The sequence below is a fragment of the Pelobates fuscus genome, chromosome 3 (genome assembly GCF_036172605.1).
Source record: "Pelobates fuscus isolate aPelFus1 chromosome 3, aPelFus1.pri, whole genome shotgun sequence".
In the NCBI taxonomy this organism is placed as follows: domain Eukaryota; kingdom Metazoa; phylum Chordata; class Amphibia; order Anura; family Pelobatidae; genus Pelobates; species Pelobates fuscus.
The window spans coordinates 186,837,078-186,860,382 of NC_086319.1; the positions used below are offsets into that span (position 1 = coordinate 186,837,078).

At 36.3% G+C, this 23,305-nt stretch overlaps 1 protein-coding gene across 1 annotated transcript in view; it reads right to left on the bottom strand.

Moving 5' to 3' along the window:
* Window positions 1-593: 593 nt before the first annotated feature.
* The window catches only part of VWF (von Willebrand factor), a 180,074-nt gene continuing 157,362 nt past the window's right edge, over window positions 594-23,305 (bottom strand). The window contains exons 42-52 of the mRNA XM_063447819.1: window positions 20,759-20,967; window positions 19,109-19,258; window positions 14,616-14,744; window positions 12,436-12,619; window positions 11,827-11,867; window positions 8,217-8,333; window positions 7,048-7,146; window positions 6,093-6,221; window positions 5,061-5,100; window positions 2,546-2,643; window positions 594-1,441 (exon numbers count right to left, since the gene is read on the bottom strand). Coding sequence (XP_063303889.1) covers window positions 1,253-1,441; window positions 2,546-2,643; window positions 5,061-5,100; window positions 6,093-6,221; window positions 7,048-7,146; window positions 8,217-8,333; window positions 11,827-11,867; window positions 12,436-12,619; window positions 14,616-14,744; window positions 19,109-19,258; window positions 20,759-20,967 — 1,385 coding nt within the window. The 3' untranslated portion in view covers window positions 594-1,252. The remainder of the gene's footprint in view (window positions 1,442-2,545; window positions 2,644-5,060; window positions 5,101-6,092; window positions 6,222-7,047; window positions 7,147-8,216; window positions 8,334-11,826; window positions 11,868-12,435; window positions 12,620-14,615; window positions 14,745-19,108; window positions 19,259-20,758; window positions 20,968-23,305) is intronic.

Here is a 23,305-nt window from a genome sequence, read left to right on the forward strand (position 1 = left end):
GAACTGTTTGGGACATCACTAACGCCCATGTATACAAATTACATATGCAGTCACATACACACATTTGTAATAAACTTGTACTTTACATTAGATTAAAATAACCATTTTAGGTACATCCATACATGACAATGAATAGTCCTGCACTGGGGTGTCAGTTCACTCCTGAATAATTGTGATGAACAATATTTTAGTAACGCAGCAGGATTTAAAATGTGATCACTTAACCCAATTTACTGCATCAGTAGTAACATTTTGTTGACTGATTTAATTTGGTCTATTGTTAGCATACTTGTAACAATGACAGTAGCTTTATTTGTCTCTGCCTGTAAAATGCCAGTGTCAGTTTTAATTCATCATCTCTGCATCATAATAAAAATATATTGCGCACTGATTATTCTAATAGTATTATTAAATAGCTTTGAAATATTGTATGGGTGGCTTCTGATTTGTTATGCATTTATTATACAGATTTCCACAGGATGAATGAAAGGTAAGAATTCATTGTAAAAATGCTTAATGTAAACTTTCAAAAATCTTTTACAGCTGAAGAGTGAAAGTTAGAAATAAGATGCATTGTTAATTTCAAACATGAATAAAATATAGATATCTCTTTATTATTTTTTTTGCATTCATACAATTAGCAAACATGTTTATTGACTTTTGAGAAGATAAAACACCCAAAATGTAGTTTTTACCTACAATGAAATTATACATTGTAATTCAACTTTTATTATGTGTGTTGGTAGAACCATTAGGGCAGTAATGGATAATCCTGGTACCCAGGTATGTCTGGATTACATTTCCCTATTAAGACTATTTTAATGTATTTTAGAAATAATTTTCTCATACAAATACTGAAATAAAACGGCATGTTAAAACATTTATGCTTCAACAATAGAAGCTGACCACAAAACTACATTTTTGTCCAGTATTGATAGTGAGGTTACTGCCTGGAGATGCAAAATGCTGTGTACATTACCAAGTTATAAATGCGTTTGACAATTATTGTTGGCATATGTTTATTTTCTGTTAATAAAACATGTTCTTCAGTCGTGCAAATAGCCTGTTTATATAGTATATTATATGTTAGTATAGCTCACATGATTACTTGGTATGATAAAGCCTTCTGTGGGTTGATGTTAAAAGCCACAATACTACTTGACAGTAAAATGTAAAGGGGATCAGTGAGGTACTGGGTATTGTCTTGACTTAACCATGAAATAGGTTCTGACAGCCATGTAATTTTAAAGGATTATTTGGTGCATTTGTGAGAAAGGCATTCACAATTCTTTGCTTGAAGTATTTCATGTTGTACAACAGTTCCGTTGGTACATCTGAGGGAAACCAACATAGCCTCAGTGTGTGAAGCTGAACAACAAACACACTGGTCTTCCATACTGTGTGTCTCAATAGCATAAAGTGACTTGCTTGTGCATTTTCCCTAAAAAAAGGAAATGAGAGAATAATCTTAAACATAGTAAATCATTATACAAATTCACAGCTGTTCCATTTTTTTTTTTTTTTTTTATTGAAGAGACACTCTGAAGTTGATTAACCACAAATTCTTTAATTGTATTTTTTTATTTTTTGCTGAAAATTTGCAGGTTTTAATGCTTTTTGCTTTTAATGCTGATGATGTTTCCCAACTTGAAAAAACACATATTATAAACAATCCCAAAAAATATATATATATTTTTTTTTTGTGTGGGACATAGATCCCAATTATAATAACACTATCTTGGCAATCTATACCTTTATTTAACTAGTCAAAATGTTCTTTTTTTTTTCTTCAATATGTGTAAAACTGGGATCCTCTTTATTGGGCAAATGTGCATTAATAATTACTGGTTATTTTGAGAAAGCGGTGAAGGCGTTTATTGAAATAATACTATTTGTTTTCTTCTAAGTGTATTACCATTCTACTTTGGAAGACATTTAAAAGTTCATCTCTATAAAATAAAAAAAAACCATAGCATTTCACAGTTGCATGTTACTCTATGAAATGCATTCTTGTACATTTTGTTCCATTCTGTTAAAAGTAAGTAGTAATTGTGTTTCCAGCTGAGCGGTGTATGATAGAGGCAAAAACATTTTAACTGAATTGTCTTAGCATTTTCAGAGTTTTCTCCAAGTATGTTATTGAGGCTGGAACAGCCATGACAGATCTTGCAGAGGAAATATACTCTGCAGAAGCCCCACTCAGGCCACACTACAATATGTGACAGTATAGAAAGAGAGTGTCCAACCACCAGTTTATACACTGCTGGAGTCACATGAAATCAGTACAAGACTTCTAGTTACAATCTCCTCTATTTAAAACTGAAAACCAATGTCCACTATCAATCTTAGCAGAGAGGATCTGGTTAAAAAAAACAAAAAAAAAACATATATTTAAAAAAAAAAAAATCCAAGAACATTTAAAGAATATATTTTACATACAAAAGTGTATAAAATGCTTAGTGCTTAATTGTACACTAGTATATGGCAAGGTCACATTGAAACTCTGGCAGTAGGAATGTAAAATTAATGGATTTACATTTCTTACCTCACAATACTGAATATTTAACTGTCCTTCAGTCATACAGTCATCAACACGAATATATTTAAGAACGCCAGTTATTTGTCTGCATTCTGGTTCCACACCTGCAAGATCACATACAGTATTTGAATGTAACATTTATTGTATAGACACTAAACAGTTAATTAAGGTAAACTGATTTTTTAAAAATCAGAAAACATTCTGAAGCTGGACATTTTTTTCCAACCTGACTAATTTTGCCTTCATTTGGAAAATACTACTTGATTCCAGAAGTTATTAATGAACTGGTTTATAATAGATCAATCTATAAAATATATTAATTTGAGACATATTTCACCCACAATGACCACATGTTTTTTAAAATCCTATTTTATTAAAACAACTGACTTTACATGTTTAATCTACGCAGACATTGAATCATTACATTCTGAATATGACTCAAACAAAATAATTATATATTATTATTTTCAGACTGATAAGGGAACCAATTTTCCAGCTTGGCTATTTTTCCTACAATGTGTATTTCACAATTCAATTACTGACAATAACAGGTTACGTGAATACGCTTGTTTCTTGGGCCTATTCAGGCATCTCTGAGACACTAATTAGGTTAATTCTGTTAATTTTGTTACAAACTAACACCACCAAAAAAAAATTACCTCACCTCAAACCATTAGTGATTTGCCACTTGTACACTCATTTTGCCAATACCTTTTACCCAGCATTGAGCTAAGAATAGTCAGTATCTTAAAGGCATATACTCTCAACCCTAAGCCACCTCAGGCTAAACAATCCCAATGTTTATTATCCCAAAGCCATAACCTACTTCTAGCCCCATCTTTATTATAATCGAATCCCTAACCCATTCCCTTAACCACCTCCTCTTCATTTTAAACATCTCTATTTTTAATAATGTTTTGGTGCGGCTACACTCTTTTGTGACATTAGTATATCTCTCTATATTGCATCAACATATAAAACTCAATATCATTTGTAGGAAATTCTTGAGCCATACAAATTAACCATTTTTTCAAATTTTCAGCAAATATTGAGAACTTTGTGAAGTTCTGCACAAATACGAATCCAATGTGGTTGGAGTTATTGAAAAAATATTTGCTAAAATAAATATGAATGTAAACATGTAAATAGCATAGCAGTTCAATGGTCACATTTCATTTGTTTCAGGCATTCAGCAGTTCAGAATGTCGTTCGTTTTGAAAAATAAAAAAGTGTGTGTTTTTTCTTAAACAGCAATGTTTTACATTGCATAGTGGACCACAGCAGCACCTAGACCACTTGATCTTAAAGAAGTGGTCTGGGTTTGGTTAATAATTAGTAGTGTTAGTTCAGTATATATACAATTTACAAAATGATATTTTCACTGCACAGATAGTGCAGCCAATCAGGGAGCACTACCAGCATGCAACACATCTGCACACTATATATTCCCACCCCTGTGACACCATCTTTGTGGAGAGTTTAGGAGCAGAGAGTGAGCAGAGTGTGAGAGCAGAGAGTGAGCAGAGTGTGAGAGCAGAGTGTGAGAGCAGAGAGAAAACAATTTGTGTGTGAACAAGTAAGTGAGAGTGTGTGAGAGAGGGGAGAATGTGAGGAGGACGTGGACGATCCATTATGGTTTCTTTTGCTTTATTACATTTTTATTTAAATTAAATCACAGAAAACTAAAAAAAAAATAAAAAAAATAATCACTGTAGCAAAGTAACATTGCAGCAGAGAGACACCCTGGCAATCAGGCTACCTGGCAACAGCTAAAAAACACAAAATTAATCACTGCAGTAAAGCCACAGTGCGGCAGAGAGACACCCTGGAAATCAGACTACCTGGCTTGCCCAACCACACACTCTCTTACCCGTCGCCTCCCCCGCCCCTTCAAAAAAGGAAATAAAATGCAGAAGAAGAAAAAGCCAAAATTCTCTCTCTCTCTCTCTCTCTCTCTCTCTCTCTCCCTGGAACACACACTTAAAAGCAATGTGGCTCCCCAAGTTTGCAACAAGTAAAGTGCAATAAATGTATTGTAATTTATCTCTCTCAGTATCTTGAGCTATCACAACTAGTCTGGTCACATGAATGCAAGCCAACACCCTGACAGCCTGATTTATATACTATCCCACCTCAATGACTCTGTGTGCCTTCATTGGCCAAGTGTCAGTGACAAAATCACCATTAATTGGCTGTCCTCTAACATCAATCACAAAAATTTGCTCATTTCATTGGACAGGGAATAGTGAAACCGGACTGGGCAAACAAGCATTGCATTGCACAAAAGGAATTAGCTTATTGGTCAAGATTCCTGTCATCATTTACATAATTTTCACTCCCTCTCTCTTGTTTTTCCACTTTTCAGAAATACAAATTACTTCGGCATTCCTGAACTACCAATGGCATGAAATTCGTACAAATGTACATTCGGAATGAAAAGAATTGCACATGTCTATTGGCTATTAGTATTTTAAAACAGTATAAAATATGAAGTCAGAAGTTAAAATAAAGATTCACTTACATGTCTCACAGCAAGTATCATCCAGTTTCTTAATTTTACCCTATTAATAAGAAAATATGTAAATACACATTCTAAAGTAATTTGCTATTCAAAATGGCTATGGTTTTTGCTATTTAAAATTGTCTAAAGATATGTTGTCTAAACACAATCTCTGTATGAAGATTGTAAATTATTTTTAAACATAATATCTACATAATACAGATTTTCAAGTTCTACATGGCATTAGCTTAACTGGTGACTCTTAAGGAAATGAGGTTGATCTTTGAATCTCTGCCCATCAAAGATAACACATGTTAAATCTCATAGTTATTTGTTGGGGTAAAATGATGAATGTAAACTTAGTAGACTATTAATAATAGATAATAGCTTCCAGTTACAACAACAGATAGTGCTAACTTTACTTCTTCTAATAAGAATATGATACTGGTACCCCACAGTTGATATATAAATACCAGGCCAGTTTGGGCTATGTGTTTCCTTTTTGGTATTTTACCCTTGTTACTTATGGAAAATTAACACATCCATGTGAGTAATGTACCTAATCATAAGAATAATTAAACGATTGAGTACATTACTCACCAAACACAAAATCACAAAATGTTAACCATTAAAAGACAAATGAGAGAATAATAGAAAACAATAAGGACAGTGATATTACCTTTTATTACTCAAAAAAAATTATGAAGGAGAAGCCCTCACAATATAAGGCAAAATCTGTTGGAGTGAACTAAATGCTTTGAATGCCCGTAGCATAAAAAAAGACTTGTTAAAGTAGGTATCATTTTAATCATAGGAGGGGAACAAAGTAAACCAGCCTAAGACACACTGTGTCACCATAAGTGGTACTGCACACAGCAAAATTTGTTGGTAACTTGGCAACATTCAATATTTTACACAAAAAGTGTTTGTTTTTAATAAGAAAATGTAGAAATGGGGTTTTAATAAAATACTAATACATTAAATATATATTTTTCAATTATCTCATAAAACTCACCCCACCTCGTAAGCATTGTATTATCTCATAAAACTCACCCCGCCTTCCAAGCACTTCTCTCTGTTGAACATTGAGCATTCTTGTATTCTGGTTTCCCTAGTCAACTCTCCAAGAGCATTTGATTTACAGGAATAGTAGTTACAACCATCTCTTATTGATTCATTTGGCTGCAAAAAAAAATGTAGTGCTTTGAAAAAGAAGTGGCAAAAAAAAGGATACAGCAGTATTACTTTAAAAATAGAAATAAGAAAAAAGTGATATAAACAATTTCACATCTATGCAGCTCGTTCAAAAAACACAATGGCTCCTAGATTGCGGTATATACAGTAACAAGCAAACAGTCAAATAGAACAAGCACAAGAAGCTTGGTGCAATCTGAAATGATTCTGACTGGGATTTTAGCAAGCTTGCGTGTTCCAAGCCTCTCTCTGATGTTTGCTAGGGTGACTTTGCACATTGTTCATGGTGAGAGGATTATATCTATCTGTCTATATGTGGGGGTAAGTACATTTGTATTGTTAAGGCCATTACACATTGACAAAGGGTTTGTATACCTAAAACCTTTTTTTTGTCCTTTATTAAACTTGCAGCAATGAGTTGCATTAAAACGTATTGATTTCCTTGGTCGTTTTTTTTTTGTTTGTTTGTTTTATTAATAAAAAATCAATGTGAAAGATTTAGACATTCAGAATTTCTGATCTGCCATTTTCAAGACATGTCTAGGGAAACATGTCTAGATTATTCATAAAACATTGAGTTGTGAACCACATGTAAGTTAATATAGGATACAAATAGGATATAAAAAAGATTTAGTTTTTTTATGTACTTTTTTTCAGACTTATTTTCTAACTCATTAAAACTAACAGTTTGGTACCTTAACCTGAAGACATACTTACTGAAAATGTAGATTTTATTTCTGCCAATGGCAATGACCATGAGCCAAAACGTGCAAATAAGAAAGTACAATCTGTGATTTGAATATTTATTACCAACCTTCATATAAGTAACTGTTCCATTTTGCAGTGTTACAGGGCAGCCCATAGACACACATTTGCCACAGCAAGATCCGCTGACTTTTTCCAGCATGTAATTCTGAAAATATAAAACATATAACATTAAATTGGAACTTTTATCCATGTAGGTACCTGGTCACGCAACTATACCCACCAAAGAGTAACACAACAACACACCAAACATCAATGAATCTTTAAAAGGTGGTATAGAGAAGAGGGCAAATCACAAGTCAGCATTAGTGAAAAAACGTGTTGCAAATAGAACGGGACACAAGTTAGCGTTTGTTCAGAGTTAATTCAAAACTCCTTGGTGGACGGTGACGAAGATGTGACTTACAATGAATGTGCAATGTCTATGGTTGTTTATTATATAACAATGTTCAAATGCATGACTTGTTACTTGGCTTTTGCACACGCTAATATGCTAACGAGCTATCACTATGTCTACCAAGATGGAAAAAAGAAAAAATTGGAACTTTTATTTTAAGTTGATTTTACATTAATGGCCAGGGCATAAAAATATTTGATGTACTTTGTAGATAATTCAATCTTTACTGAGATAATAAAAAAAAAAAGAAAATCAGTCAGTCACCCAGGAGGGTTCCTGCCACACATGCTTTAAATACTCTTCACTGCATTACATTTTTCTCTATGAGAAGCATTTGATTGGCCAATTGTGAGGCTTGGTGTTTATGTGCTGTAGGTGCCTGATGCTTCTCTGAGTGGACTGGAGACAAAGTAATCAATCCCAGTGATCTCAGCATTTCCAGTGAATATATATAACAGAGTAGTACATAATACATACAGAGGTACAATACAGATAGTCTTATCTTTTCAATAATATTGCAAAAAGTATGAACATTTTTACTTTAACCTACCCAGATTATATATTACTATAACTCACTTTGCTAACAAATATATTATGGGATACTATATAGACGAGCAACACTGATAACAGGCAATGTACATATTGTACATATTTATAAAATATGGTGGGGTTGTTTTTTTTCTGAAATTGTGAATTGTAGTGACCATTAATTGGAAAAAGTTACACCAAAATTAACTTCTTCTGAAAAGTGACTGCTTAGATGTTAAATAAAAAGACAGACAAATAGATAAGCGGACAAAAAATTCATTTCTATCACTTACTTTTGGGCAACGTTGGCACATGGTTTTCCTGCAGCTGAGCTTGTAACTCAAAATAGGTCCTCTTTCCAAGGTACACTCACAAGTGGAACATGCATCAAGCATTACTGTTTGTGAAGGCTGCAGAAAAAAAGAAAACTTCATAAATACAGTTCTCTTGCTCTCTGATCATCTTAGCATATTGATTTGATCAATTGATCAATTTTTCTAGAAATTCCTAACCACTCACAGTTCAAAGAAAAACTAAGATAGACAAGTGTCCTGAATTAAATTAGCTTCAGTGAATTAAATATAGTATGTATGCATATAAAATAAGACTAAGGGCTGATAAATATATAAATGAATCCTGGAAAGTTAGCTACCAGTGTATTTTAGCATTTTAGTCTCATGGGTTTATTTACTAAGACATATGTTTGCTTTCAATGTGCCTCCTATGCCTGATTCCGTAACCAGCACCCCATCCACCACTATTTCCTCTTTTAATTTTCCTTGCCCCTCTCATAATTTTCTTTTCAAGTTTGTAATTGATTTACTCCGCACTATTAGTTTTCAGTTTCACTTTTGTCACTCCCTTAAATAAGACCTGAACCCTACATTTGAACTTGGCACTAAGGAGAAAACATACATTTTATGTATGTAACTTTCCCTTGGATGAGAAATATAATGTGGTAATACATCTATATATCCTATAGTGTTTAATAAATTGAAGGCATGGATTCATGCATTTGTTGACCATTCTATTATCAAATTTTTACTAGGTATTTGCTGTTCCCTGTCTGTAGTGACTGGACACTTCTCTGAGCTGAGCAACCTTCACTGATGAAGCCAACATGCAGGCTTCATGAGAGATTAACATAGTAACAGTGAGCAGGAGAACTCCATTTGGGAGTGTTCTCTTGCATCCCCTTTCACTCAATCCTTGGCATAGGATCATTGTGACATCGGATACAGGTCTTAAGCCGAGGACTGAATGAAAGTTGCATAACTACCAACATAGGGAGGTATGTAATTCGGAATTGGAGGGAAGTGGGCATAGAGGAAGCATGTCCATGACACAATGTACATAGCACCTCCCAAAGAAGCAGACCCACCCAGAAGGTGTCCGAAGAAGGAGCATGTCAGTCTGGTGTAAATGCATGCTATAGTGGTTATAATATTCAGCGTGTTCCTTTAATATTCCTTATTAAGGAATATATATATAATCCTAAATATTAAAGAACTCTGTATTTACATTAATAAACAATTTTATGATTTATTAAAAAGTAAGAAAGCATGACATGTGTTATTGAACCAAGACAATGCTGAATATCACACCAACATGCCTAGTGACTCAAGAACACAGTATATTCATAATAATCACTTGTACTTTAAAGCCACCTGAGCTAATACATCTCCTGGGAAATGGCTACCTCTCCTAGCAACCAAACATCTGCTGCCAATCTTAATTACTCCCTCGGTCTGTGTAATTAAGCACAGCATCTTATTTTTACTTCTAAAATTATTTTTCTAGCAGATACTACATAAGCAGCAGGTTCCTGCTTTTGACGTGGACAATTGCTTTTGTAGTGGTCACTTCTATTACTTTCGCACCAGAAGTGAAAAGCATATTTACATTTTAAAAATAAACCATGTTCCCTATTTAACAATAAGACTTTGCAATTTTCTAATCCTTGCTCATTTTAATTGGAGAAAAAAAACACACAAATGGAATTCCCTGAAACAAAAGAGCTGAAAGGTTTGGGATTTATTTGGTGTTACTGAGTGCTTCTAGACTCCATTCCTCAAAGATTTTTAACACATCATATTGTTAGGGTATCCTTGGATGAACACAGCTTGCCTAGTTGCATGGCAGACAGAGATCACAAACAATATTTTTCTGCTGGACTTCTGTTTGTTAATAGATTCATCTATGTTATATTGTTTTTATTCACTATCACTACTATTTCTTAAGCTATTTATGTATACAAATATTTTGCAGTTGTATATGCAGCGCAGAAAGCGGTAGGCCTGTCCGAAGAATTGACAGGTCAGACTGGCTTAAATGCACAACAAGCCACCTGACAATCAGGTAGACTGACACAAAGGGTGGACGATGCAGGGAGCACTGTTTCAGTGCTCTTCAGGGTCACAGCAACCTAAACATACTGTAAGCACATCAAATGATAATGATGCACTTGCACTATGCTAGTTCAAAACAGTTCCTTGTAGTTCTCAAAAGCCAGTCACCAGGTAACAAAGTCAAGACAGCAGGAGGGGACCTGGAAATCAAATCAAACAAAAATTGTAATCAGGCCAGTTGGGAGGCCTGCTGCTGTGTTTATTGCCTCTCTTCTGTTTATTTTCTTGTTCTGTCTTTTCTCAACTACTCTGCACATTTCATACTTAGGCCCATCTTCTGGTATTTATGGCACTCCACTCATCCTCTCCCCTACTCTAACATCACTAGTTTTAAGTGTTAAACTCTGCCATATTGATAAGTATTGCATCATACCCGAGGAAGATTGGAAAACTCTTGAAAGTTTGTCTTTTAATTTTGATGTTAGTCCAATAAAAATGCATCATTGTATTACTGCAATACTCTAGTTATTTTGTCAGGATGTCTACTGAAGCAATACAGTTATTCCAAGCTATATATACAATCTATATTGTAAACAGCATCATGGTGGCAGACAGGAAATGAGAGACTGCAGTAATGGTGTATGTGAAAATACACAATGACCATAGCATCAAGAAAAGGAACATGAGAAACTGGACAAAAAAACAAGGGCCAAAACATTGCTATAAAGGATGTGGAAAGTGAAGGCAGTAGTTATTCCAGTTGTGATAGGAGTACAGGAGGCTCAACCAAGTTGGGAGAGTGGCTTCAGCAGATATCAGGCGGGTCATTTGAGATCTCTGTCCAAAAGCGTGGAGTTCTAGGAACAGCTAAAATACTAGGCAGCACTTTTAGAATTCCAGACCTCGGGGAGCCACCCAGATGGAGGTGTGAGGAACTCAAGTGTTTATATAAAATGTTAAAATTTATAAATAAAACGAGGATCAAATATATTATTTAAATAAAATTGTGAAGAACAATTGAATTATACTTTTTAATGCATTGGCTTACTCTAACTCAAAGAAAAGCCATTTGGATTACAATATTGTATAAAAATGTTGTAATATTGAAATCACGTGTATTTAAATATTATTTGACTGACTGACAAAACCAATTGTCCAGGTTTTTCAGTATCCCATAGGGACAGAACTAGGAAATTAATACATTCTGGACTGTTGTTGTGTCTTCAGGACTAGGTTGGGAACCATTCCCCTATGCCACTCATATCCTCCTATACACAGCAGCATTTAATATGCGTGAGTCTTAAGATATGAGGAAAATATGTATTCCCTCTAGTGAACATATTTCCTCCTGAACAAAAATTCCGTATATATCCTTGTGTTTCTTTTATTATTCAGTGATATTCACTGAGCTCATACTAGCAAATTGGAATGGATCCATGCTGTTAAATAATCTTTGGATTTTGTATAATTCAGGGCTTAGAGAACATATTGTATAATTATTATCTTCAATCTATATCAAAAATATTTATTTCTATAGTACATATACATTACCTACCCCAATAATTGTTCCATTGATGGGACAGCCTGGTATTGGTTCTATATACAAACAAATTAAATATCAAATTAGATAGAAGAGACATTTTTTTTCCGGCCCATATACATCATTATTGTTTTTTAATAGCAAATTGGGGGGAAAAAAAGAATAAAACATCAGGTTTGTTAATATGTATACTATAATTGGTATTGGGACAAAATGCACAGATGATTTATAAATGAAAATAAAGCAAAATAAGAGAGGTAGCTCTCAATAATAGGCAACTCCAGGTGCAACTTCCCAAGGTACCCTCAATATACCACTAAATTTACTAAATGAATCATGGACCCAGAACACTAATAGATAACAGAAATAGCTTTATTCCACCAATGTAGCCCTGGCAACATTTCAGACTTAAATTGGATAAATTATGATTTATTTTGTGTATTTTAGAAGAAAAGGCCGGGTAGAGAAAGTTGTAGAATACAAATGAGTGAATGAAAATGTTCTGAGAAGCCTGAAAATGCATAAATGAAGAAAGGTAGCATAATGTATTGTGTTTGCATGAAAAAGAGAATAACTAAAGATGAAAATTGTTGTTTTTTTTCTAATTACACATTAAGTTCTTACCACAGCGGCACAAAGGACAGCATTCAGAGCCTTGCATACATGTTAGTTCATATCCAGCAGGACACTTTTTGGTATTTATTTCAGAGCAAGACACATTCTTCTGCATGACAAATATTTCATCATTCACTTGGATGCACTCATTGATAATGCATGGGTCATTGGGAGACACCCAGCTAGAACCCACCTGTAATAAAAACGAAGAGGACAAGAATGAATTAAATGCAATTAAAAACTGGTCAGTGTGTGTGCAATATGCTTAAATATAATTTTTTTGGCAAAATGTCCAAACAGTAGTCAGGGCAATTGACTTTTGACAGCCTTCTAAACACTAGGCTGAAGATAATGAGTAGAAAAGAAGCATCAGTATGCAGTACAGTGAGTGGAGTGTGTCGTCCTTCCTCCCCAGCGGCAGTGTGTGTTACAGGGAGTGAAGACAGTCAGTCTCCCTCCCCAGCGGCCGCCAGAGACATTTTGGGAGGGGACGGTCGGTACTCCTCCCCAGCAGATGGGGCTGTCGTCTAGGGACCAGCCCCTTAGCATGGATGGTGCAGATGGGACCGAGGTCTCTGCACTAACCCTACAGGGATGCTGAGCAGCCTACCCAGATCCCCAACTGCCCAACTGCCCAACCATGGTCCCGGTGCAGGAGAGGGAACTAAGGCCTCTACTGACCCCCTTCCAGCAGAAGAGTTGGCATCTGAGCAGAGCGCAGCTGGCCTCAGCCCTACCTACCCCTTTGTTTTGATGCCTGACGACCCACCAACCAACCCAGCTGAACCACTGGCTACGGGACAGAGCGCCGCTGGCCTCTTCCCACCAGGCACGGAAGAGGGAAACTGCACCCTCCATCCCCATAGAGTAGTTGGTCCAACCAGGGGGAAGTGCATCCAGGTTGTTTCCCTGCTGGACACTGGATGTACAAATGGGCACTTATGGCAGGAGGCCATCTGGTCAACTACACCTTTTGGGAAAGGCCACCAGACTATCACAGACCCAGACCGATTGGAGGTCTGAGGTCTGGATAGTCTCCCTAGAAGGGGGAAGATATGTGACAAACTCCCATCACCAAGTGAGTTTGCCACAGCTCCTGGATGAGCCTGGTTGCCAGCCTCCTACCCACAGACTATGGGCCCTGCAGGGAAACCTGTAAAAGACTACCAAACTTGACTGACCGTTAGCACTCGTTTCATGGAACTGCTTTGGGCACAGGACCATGTGCACGGTCAGTCAAAATTATGACTTTTCAGGAAATTCCTGAACCCCTGAACTGATCTGGGTGATTTTTGGATATGTTGGTCACCCAGATCAGGGCTATTAGGGGATTTAACATGTGGGGATATCATGTGTTTTGGGGTACTTTTGGGACTTTTTAAAAATGTATGTTTTTTTCTGTGGATTAGAATTAGTACAGTTACTGATCCAATTATGACCCAAGCAGAGGGGAGGGATTGTGTGTCATGTGTGTGAGTACCTTACATTGTAAATGTGTTATTATTGGTTTGTAACTTTGTGTCCCTGTCCCCAAGGTCCGGTTTTCACAGTCCAGATTGTTTGTAAGTATATAACGCTGTTTCATGAACTCGATGACATTGGTGTTGTTCGTACCAGCTATAATAGGCTGCAGTGTGTTCTCAAAGAAGTGTTGATCCATTTTAATTTGAGGGCAAAAAAACCCCAACACATTGGCAATTTATATACGCTAAGACTTACTTATATATACCCTAAGAGTGACAGTAGTGTATATACTAACGTGACAGTGATGGTTGAGTACAATGAGTGACAGTTGACGATTGAGGTCAGAGAGACATAATCTTTACTTGATCAAAAATGTCTTAATATGTATAATCAATGGGGCTGATGTATATATCAAACTATAGCTGACATCTGTTATATTTTAGCATTCAATGAAATGCCATGTAGTCACAACAGGCTTCATTCAGAAAACCAGGAAATAAGTTCAATGACAAGATAATATAAGCACAACACACTAATGGATTAATTTATATTAATTCATGCTGTGCAGGAGTGTATAGGATATGCACAGTGCTCTAATGTTAAAAAAAATCATTAGGGTCAGCTGTAATCCCACAAAATATAAATACACAGAAAACAATAACTTTCACATTATTAAATATTTCATTCCAAATATAAGCAAGTTCTACTTGGTTTTAAATACTTACATTATAATAATGAACGTTGCTTTCTGGCATGTCGAAATCTCCTTGACCTCTGAAGGGAAGCTTTTGTTCACAGACAGCCCTGACACACATTCCACAGCACCCATTATCTTTCTTTACATATCTGAAACCCTAGGAATTAAAGCGAAGGTTTATTTGAATGTTGCATTGCATACATTAAAAAAGCACATTTTCTGCAACCCACTTCCTAAGTTAAAATCCATGGTTTTCAACTATTTTCTTAAAGGACCACTATAGTGCCAGGAAAACATACTCGTTTTCCTGGCACTATAGTGCCCTGATGGTGCCCCCACCTGTGGTGGAATCTCGGTAAAAAATAAATTTAGTAGGCCGAGATTACCACGTGGCATGTGTACGTGCATATGCTGACGTATCGATCAGTTGGTTGCACGAGGCATGTACGGAGCATGTGCAAGAATACAGGATGTAGTATTCCCCTCCTCCATTGTGCTGGACAGGCCATGCGGTCAAGCAGGAAGTTAATTCTTATTTGTATTGATTGGTCAAGAGAATGTGCGGGTGGAGCTTAATATGGGAGGAGTTATGTGCCTATATAAGGAGCCTGCACTATTGTCCGGGGCTCAGAACTTCTTGTATTTTGGTGACATTAGTCCCTCTGAGTCCCGATCGGTGAACCGAATAAAGAATCTCTTCCTTCCTGAAGAAACCTGTGTCCATCTCTCTGTGCTTGGCTTCCGTCAGTTTCTCCGGTATCACACCCTCAGGGTCCCACTCCCGTGGCACTGAAGGGGGAGGAAGGAGTTAATCCCTTACCTTTTTTCCAGCGCCGGGCGCTGGGACTCTCCTCCCTCTTCTGACGTCCCTGGCTGAATGCGCATGCGCAGCAAGAGCTGCGCGGCAAGAGCTGCGCGCGCATTCAGCCAGTCCATAGGAAAGCATTCTCAATGCTTTCCTATGGATGCTGGTGTCTTCTCACTGTGAAAATCACAGTGAGAAGCACGGAAGCGCCTCTAGTGGCTGTCAATGAGACAGCCACTAGAGGCTGGATTAACCCATATGTAAACATAGCAGTTTCTCTGAAACTTCTATGTTTACAGCAAAAGGGTTAAACCTAGCTGGACCTGGCACCCAGACCACTTCATTAAGCTGAAGTGGTCTGGGTGCCTATAGTGGTCCTTTAAGTTATTACCAGCAGGATCCAAATCAACTTATTTTGTTATGACATTTATTCACATAGGAGTAAAGAGGTTGACTTGATAACTAAGATGCAAAAATGCAAAATATAGTTCTTTAAAACCAAAACCCAAATTGTAGATTTATCTTTTTCAGTCGTGCTCTTTTAGTTTAAACTTTGTGAGGGGATGACTTTGTAGTTATCATCTCCCATCAACTCACCTTGGTTATTCATATCTACACAGCAATGCATTTAAATATGTTTAAAATGAAAACCTATACACATCTTAAAGGATCACTATAGTGTCAGGAAAACAAAGCAGTTTTCTTGACACTATAGTGTCCTGAGAGCGCCCCACCCTCAGGGTCCCCCTCCCGTAGCGCTGAAGGGGTTAAAAACCCTTCAGACACTTACCTTAATCCAGCGCCGGGCTCCCTAGGCGCTGGTGACCTCTCTGATCTCTGAAACTGTTATGTTTACACATGAAGGGTTAAAACCTGAGGGACCTGGCACCCAGACCACTTCATTGAGCTGAAGAGGTCTGGATGACTATAGTGTCCCTTTAATATGCAGCCATCTTCTCTCTATGCAAAGTAAAGTATTGCAAATTGTTGATAAATTCCTGGCATAGTAAACTACCCTTGGTAAGTCCAGTCAGACCACCTCAACAGTTAGTGTGTCCTTAGGCAAGACAGCTAACAATATATAAAATAGGTGTGAATCAAGGCACTTGTAAAATAAATAATACATTAAATAGCAGCTATAACTCTCAGTGGTAACTCTTTAAAATACCATAAAAACTAAAATTACACCCGCTATTAACTTGATGCTTAGGTGATAAACCCCACAGAAAAAGTGGCACTTACCCCTTTAATATATTAGGGCATCAGGCATATATGGAAAGCCAAACAGAACAAAAACATATTATGGTGGAAGATTTGTGAAACATTTGAAAATAATCCATCTTAATGTTTTACAAACATAATGGATTTGCAACACTGAAGGAAAACACAGAGTGATGGGTAATCCAAGGCAATACATACACAGCATTTATATTGACCACAACTGAACTGAATAGTTTAGTATAATAATCAGTTCATTACATTGAGTTGTTTTTTTTAAGTACAGTGTACCAGATGGAGTGAAAGGGAAGACACACATGGAATATGGAGTCATGAAACAATGTCTTCATTATTCTCAACAGATATTTTCAAGTATTAAATCAACACTCTGCTGAATGTAAAAGTGTCTTGGAACCTATTATAAACCAAACTGAGGACTCCATTAGGCTGCTCAAGCACGTTCCGACTATGAAACTAAAGTGGCAGTTTCTTAGAAATATTCTGCAAAATAAATCACACAGAATTACCACTATGCTTCATTTTAAGAATGGTGATTAGGAGATAAGCTGAAGGCCTGGTACTTTATTTACTGTTAATGAATACAATATGTCTAGTATTAAATTAGATTTGACTTGTTTTTGTTAATAGCATAGCATGTTTTATTGAAATCAAGTAAAATGTGGTTTCTTCATTTATTTCATCATCCTCAAACCACACAAAATAATGTTTAAATTAAATAATAAATGTTGGGCAGATATATCAAGGCAAAAACAGCTGCTATTCTGGGCTACATAATTAAATAAGCGGCAATCACCATGGAAATGAATAGAATGTTTCTCAGAATTTAGCACTTTGCACCCAGAATAGGACCTTTTTTGCCTTGATAAATTTCCACCCTCATTTTACTTTCTTCTTCATTGTCTACGACTCATTCAACAGTCTACCTTTAGATCTATGGTGTAAACATGAACCTAATCACTCAAACTTGCTGCCTTGATGTGAGCAATTGGATGAGGAAGTGGTACATTATTGTTGTTATTCATGGAACTACCTGGAGTTCACCAGGGAATGATACATTTAAGGCCAGAATAGCAGAGCTGGAAAAATGGCTGAGCTTAACCCCTTAAGGACACATGACATGTCTGACATGTCATGATTCCCTTTTATTCCAGAAGTTTGGTCCTTAAGGGGTTAAAGGGACACTATAGTCACAAGAACAACTACAGCTTATTGAATTTATTCTTGTGAGTAGAATCATTACCTTCAGGCTTTTTGCTGTCTTTTCAGAGAAAATGCAGTGTTTACATTACAGCCTAGTGATAACTTCACTGGCCACTCCTCAGATGGCTGTTAGAGATCCTTCCTGGGTCATGGCTGCCTAAAATGCATCCCAACATTAAGTGCCTCCTCCCTCTGCATGCAGACACTGAACTTTCCTCATAGAGATTCCTTGATTCAATTAATCTCTATGAGGAGATGCTGATTGGCAAGGGCTGTGTTTGAATTGTACTGGCTCTGCCCCTGATCTGCCTCTTTGTCAGTCTCAGCCAATCCTATGGGGAAGCATTGTGATTGGATCAGGCTACCACTTCTGATGATGTCAGCAGGCAGTGGGCAAGTCTAAAGGAAACGGAGACAAAGCAACCAGCTCCAGATTTGAATACAAGTAAGATTTTACTATATTTAAGGAGGCATGAGGGGACCAGAGTGGCTTGATGGTGGTTTTAACTTGATGTTTGTGTTCTTGACCCTATTGTGCACCTTTAAGAATTTTTTGAACTTGACAATGTTAGGCTAAAATGAGCAATTTCATAGTGAACATCTAACAATTCATGGTTAAGGAAATACACCTGACTCTTATATAAATGGTATCTACTCAGCATGCGCTGGATCAAGTCAATTAGGGACAAAGTGGTAATTTCATCCAATTCAGTCAATTGAAATGGTCCAAATATGCTGTATGAAACTCTAATAAATTACTCTGTTATGGTGTTGCTAAATGCATAATAGTAAGTCTTGGTAAATGTGCAAGACAAAACTGTATACAAATAAAAGAAACAAACCACAGTTTAGTAGATATACCAACAATGAATACATGCATGAATATTTTTATGAATGTATTTATTGGGACTATAGTCTAAAACTTCTTGTAAAAGCTGCAGTTGTTAAAGCCTTTGCAAGCACTACCCTTTTTCCTCCAGAAGTGACTTTCATTCTCTTCTCTGAGAACTATCCAATTAGAGGTTTCTCATTTGGTGAATAGGCACCTTAAAAAAATGGGACTTTTAAAGGGATACTCTTCAGCCATAGATATAGCAATCCAGCAAGCTGAAGTACTCTATGGGTGTGGAGTGATTCTTAAATCAACATTGCACGTTAAAAATATATATATATATATATATATATATATATATATATATATATATATATATATTACATCAGTTTCTCTCCCTGTGGTCATGCTAAACATGTAGTTGCTCATGGTTCAATTTACTTACTGCTTTACAGTCTTCATTGCATGTTTTTTCTGTACATTCTGATATATGGAGCTGTGTGATGTCATCTACCATTTCAGTGCAGGAACAAGTCTGACATCCATTTTCCCAAGTGCTTCCTATAGAATAGGCATGGTTGCTGTGTACACAGACCTATTGTAAGAAAGACCATAATCATATCATAATAAAGAAATAAAGTGTCTCCATCGACCCACCATCAATTAAAAATGAAAAAGTATATATATATATATATATATATATATATATATATATATATACTCTATATATTCTTTTTAATTTATTATATTATATATCTCATCAGTATATAAATTATTCAGGCACTCCATCGTTATATGTACATATATATAGAGGACTGAATAATTTTTTATTATAGGAGAGTACTGGAACATATCTATAATTAAAGTACAGAATATATATTTCCCAGACTGTAAGCTTACCTCCTGTATCTGACAACATTAGTTTATCTTTTTATCTTGCTATTATATATCCCCATTGAACAAGAAGCATCAGTAGCATGCATATATCATTCACATATTCTGCTTGTTTTAAAGGGACACTCTAAACACCAAAACCATTTTAGCTTAAAGGGAGAGTCTAAGCACCAAACCAACTTTAACATATTAAAGCAGTTTTGGTGTATAGTTCATACCATTGAAATCTCACTGGCCAATTCTCTATCATTTAGGTGTTAAACCACTCTTGTTTCTGTTTATGCAGCCCCAGCCACATCTTTCCTGATTGTGACACACAGCCTCTACGAAAAAAAAAAGAAATTATTTCATTGTAAGCTGATCTTACAGCACAGTGTGGTTGCTTTAGAAGTTCTTATACCCTGCTCTGTTAATTGAACTTTAATCAAACACAGAATGCTCCTGCAGGCGCTGGAAGACAATTAACAGAACAGGAGATTTAACAAAAATTCTAAATTAAACACACTGTGCAATAATGGAAGTTTAACATAAGATCTCTCTTTTCTGGTCACATGCAGGTGGACGTGTGTGTGTTTAGGGTTGCATAAACAAAGTGATTTAACTCTGAAATTGAAGAGAACAGAGCAGTGAAACTACAGGAGTTTTATGTATATGCCCAAACTATTTCATAAAGTCAAAGTTGTTTTGTTGCTTAGATAGTCCTTCTAATGAAGTTTGTTTCTGTATAGATCATGCCCCTGCAGTCTTACTGCTTAATTCACTTTCATTTATAAGTTAAATCATTTTTGTTACTATTTATACAGTACTAGCCACACAGCCTCCATAAAAAATGCTTTAATTTTTAGTGAAATTAAAATTGAGATTTGTTTTCATGAAGTGTGTAAAGAGTGTAAAAAGTGTGGCTTAAGTTGTATAATAAGTGATTGGACTCCTAAATGGAAGAGTTGAGCTGTGAGACTGCAGGGGTAGGATTTATACACCAAAACCGCTTCATTTGGCTAAAGTTGTTTTGGTGCTTAAAGTGATTATTTAAAGGAACAATCCAAGCACCATAACCAGTACAGCTCACTGGAGTGGTCATTGTGCCTGTAGTACCCAGGAGCCCTACCAACAATGTAAGCATTCCGACTTAATTAATTTATCTAAATTTTCTTCAAGTAATATTGGACAGTTAGTAATGCAGTAATGAATTGCTTCTTACCTTGTCTGGCAAGCAAGTAACAGTTTTACACCCACACTCATTGGTAACAATTGATGATATATATCCAGTTTGGCAAGTGATAATAGAGTCTGTGCAGCTACAAACACACTCATATTCATCACAGCATTCAGTCTTCTTTTGTATGAGTTTCTTATAAGCAGGGCAATATTTCGGACTCTTGTAGTGTTCACATGTTTCCTTTCTGCAAACTATAGGTATATTTTTACATTAGAATGAAATCAGCAAAGTGTTTTTGAAAAAATGTTTTTATTGATAATAAGAAAAATACATAAGCTCACATTCTACTTCTGCTCACTTAATTGCTATTCAAAGCTTACAATCTAGGTGGTATTTCAAGAAGTCTGATTACCGAGTTTAGAAAAAAAAAGGGACATGAGTGCCATCTGGTGACTGTAGGAGAAACAATTCTGATTAGTTCTCGTAACGTAGAATCCCCGAAGTGCAAGCTTTGGAAGAAATTTCATAAAGGGTCATTGTTTAATATTTGTACCAAACCCTGGAATTTTTTAAAGAAGCTATGAAGTATTTTGTGCATTTTGGATATGACTCGACTGCAAGAAAAAAAAAAAAAAAAAAAATTATATATATATATATATATATATATATATATATATATATACAATCATAAATAAAGGGAGCACACTAGGACTTTTAAATAGTGAAAAAATGGTCTTTACTGTATTAAATCATAATACAACTTCTGTGTGCAAAAAATCGACGTTTCGACCCTCCTGGGGTCTTTATCAAGATCAAGATCAAGATCAAGATCTTGATAAAGACCCCAGGAGGGTCGAAACTTTGATTTTTTGCACACAGAATTTGTATTATGATTTAATACAGTAAAGACCATTTTTTCACTATTTAAAAGTCCTAGTGTGCTCCCTTTATTTATGATTGTATATATTGGCACGCGGGATTGCACCTAGGCAGCTTTGATTTTTGTTCAGAGAAATTCAGGAGGAGTGCCTTGCTAATCCCTTTTTGTTTATATATATATATATATATATATATATATATATATATATATATATATATATATTTGCAATGCAAAGATAGTTGTATTCACTGGTTGCTGAGATGCCCTGTTGACTTCAGTGGTGTTTTAACTCAGGTAGACAAAGCATGGAAATGTCTTCAAATATGAGTTACAATGAGTTTGAGAAATTTACAATATATACATGTGCATTTCCTGAGGTCAATCTAAAGATGCTAATGACCTGTACATATTTTAAGAAACTAGATCTTAACTGATCGGGGGATGCCCTGTTAAGTAAAAATCATCATTTTGATTATTCTTTTTGGAATAAGTTCAAGGAATCTTTAAAATATAAATTCAAAAACTGGAAAAACTATTTTCTTTTTTTATTCTATAGTTGGTATTTCTGATCTGCCAAGTCACACATTGTTTATTTTTTACCTTACAAAACCTGGAATATTCCAGGTGAATATTGATGTGATCCTCTTCTTCCTCAACCACTTCTCTATAAGAGCTTTACTTTCCATTGCAAATCAATATAACACTCCATAAAAAAGCACCTACTGTCCATTGGCTCCATTAAATTTACCTTGTCCTTTACCACACTGGAACTGTAAATGGTTTACCCTGCCTTTCCTCCTATGATATAGCAATCACTGTAGGCCAAGCTACATGACTGCATTATAGTAGCAAGGTTTGTGGAAGAGAGAGAGACTTAAAGGGACATATCCCCAGGTCCCTTAGCCGAGGGACATTTGCGCTGGACTCAGGTAAGGGACAGAAGGGGTTTGTAACCCCTTCTGCACCACGGGGTGGAGACTGGCACTTTGGGAGATATAGTGCCAGGAAAACAACTTTGTTTAAATACACAAATTACAATACAGCAGGCATTGAGTGCAAGCTGCAATATCAAGTATAGTACAGATACTTTCTGCATTGAAGTGTAACCACAACTTCACTAGAAATTACACCATTGAATAAAACTTTTAAACACTATAAACTGTGCAAGTTAGTTTTTCTAAATGATTCTCCATTTTCTTTAAAAAAATAGTTTAAAGGTGGCATGGTCTGACTGCCGAGCGAGCTGGAAGCATTTGTGTAAGGCTCTTACCACATGGCTAACAGCTCATATAAGCACCTAAACTAAGCAAAAGTCACCTTCCAACTGCCTGCCCCATCCCGAGGAGATGGACAAACCTACGCTGCGTAAGCACCACAAAAAACACACGGACCTGTTTGCAGCCTCCCGCATGGCACAGACTGGAAGCTAATATGGCGGCCGACTCCCGCCGACCGCTGCAGGAATAACCACGGAACATGAAGCTGACTCGAGACCTCCATCCCCGCAGCTAGATACAGCACAAATACTGCAAAAGGTGACGGAGCTACGCACCTTCCTAGCCAAGGAAATTACGTGCACCACAGGGGAAGTGAATGCGAAAATACAGGCCCTAGGCGACAAAACGTCCGCCCTTGAGCACCATGTGGAGCACACAGCAGAGGCACATAATGCGGTAGCAGACCGTGTGATATCCCTCACATCCAGGCTG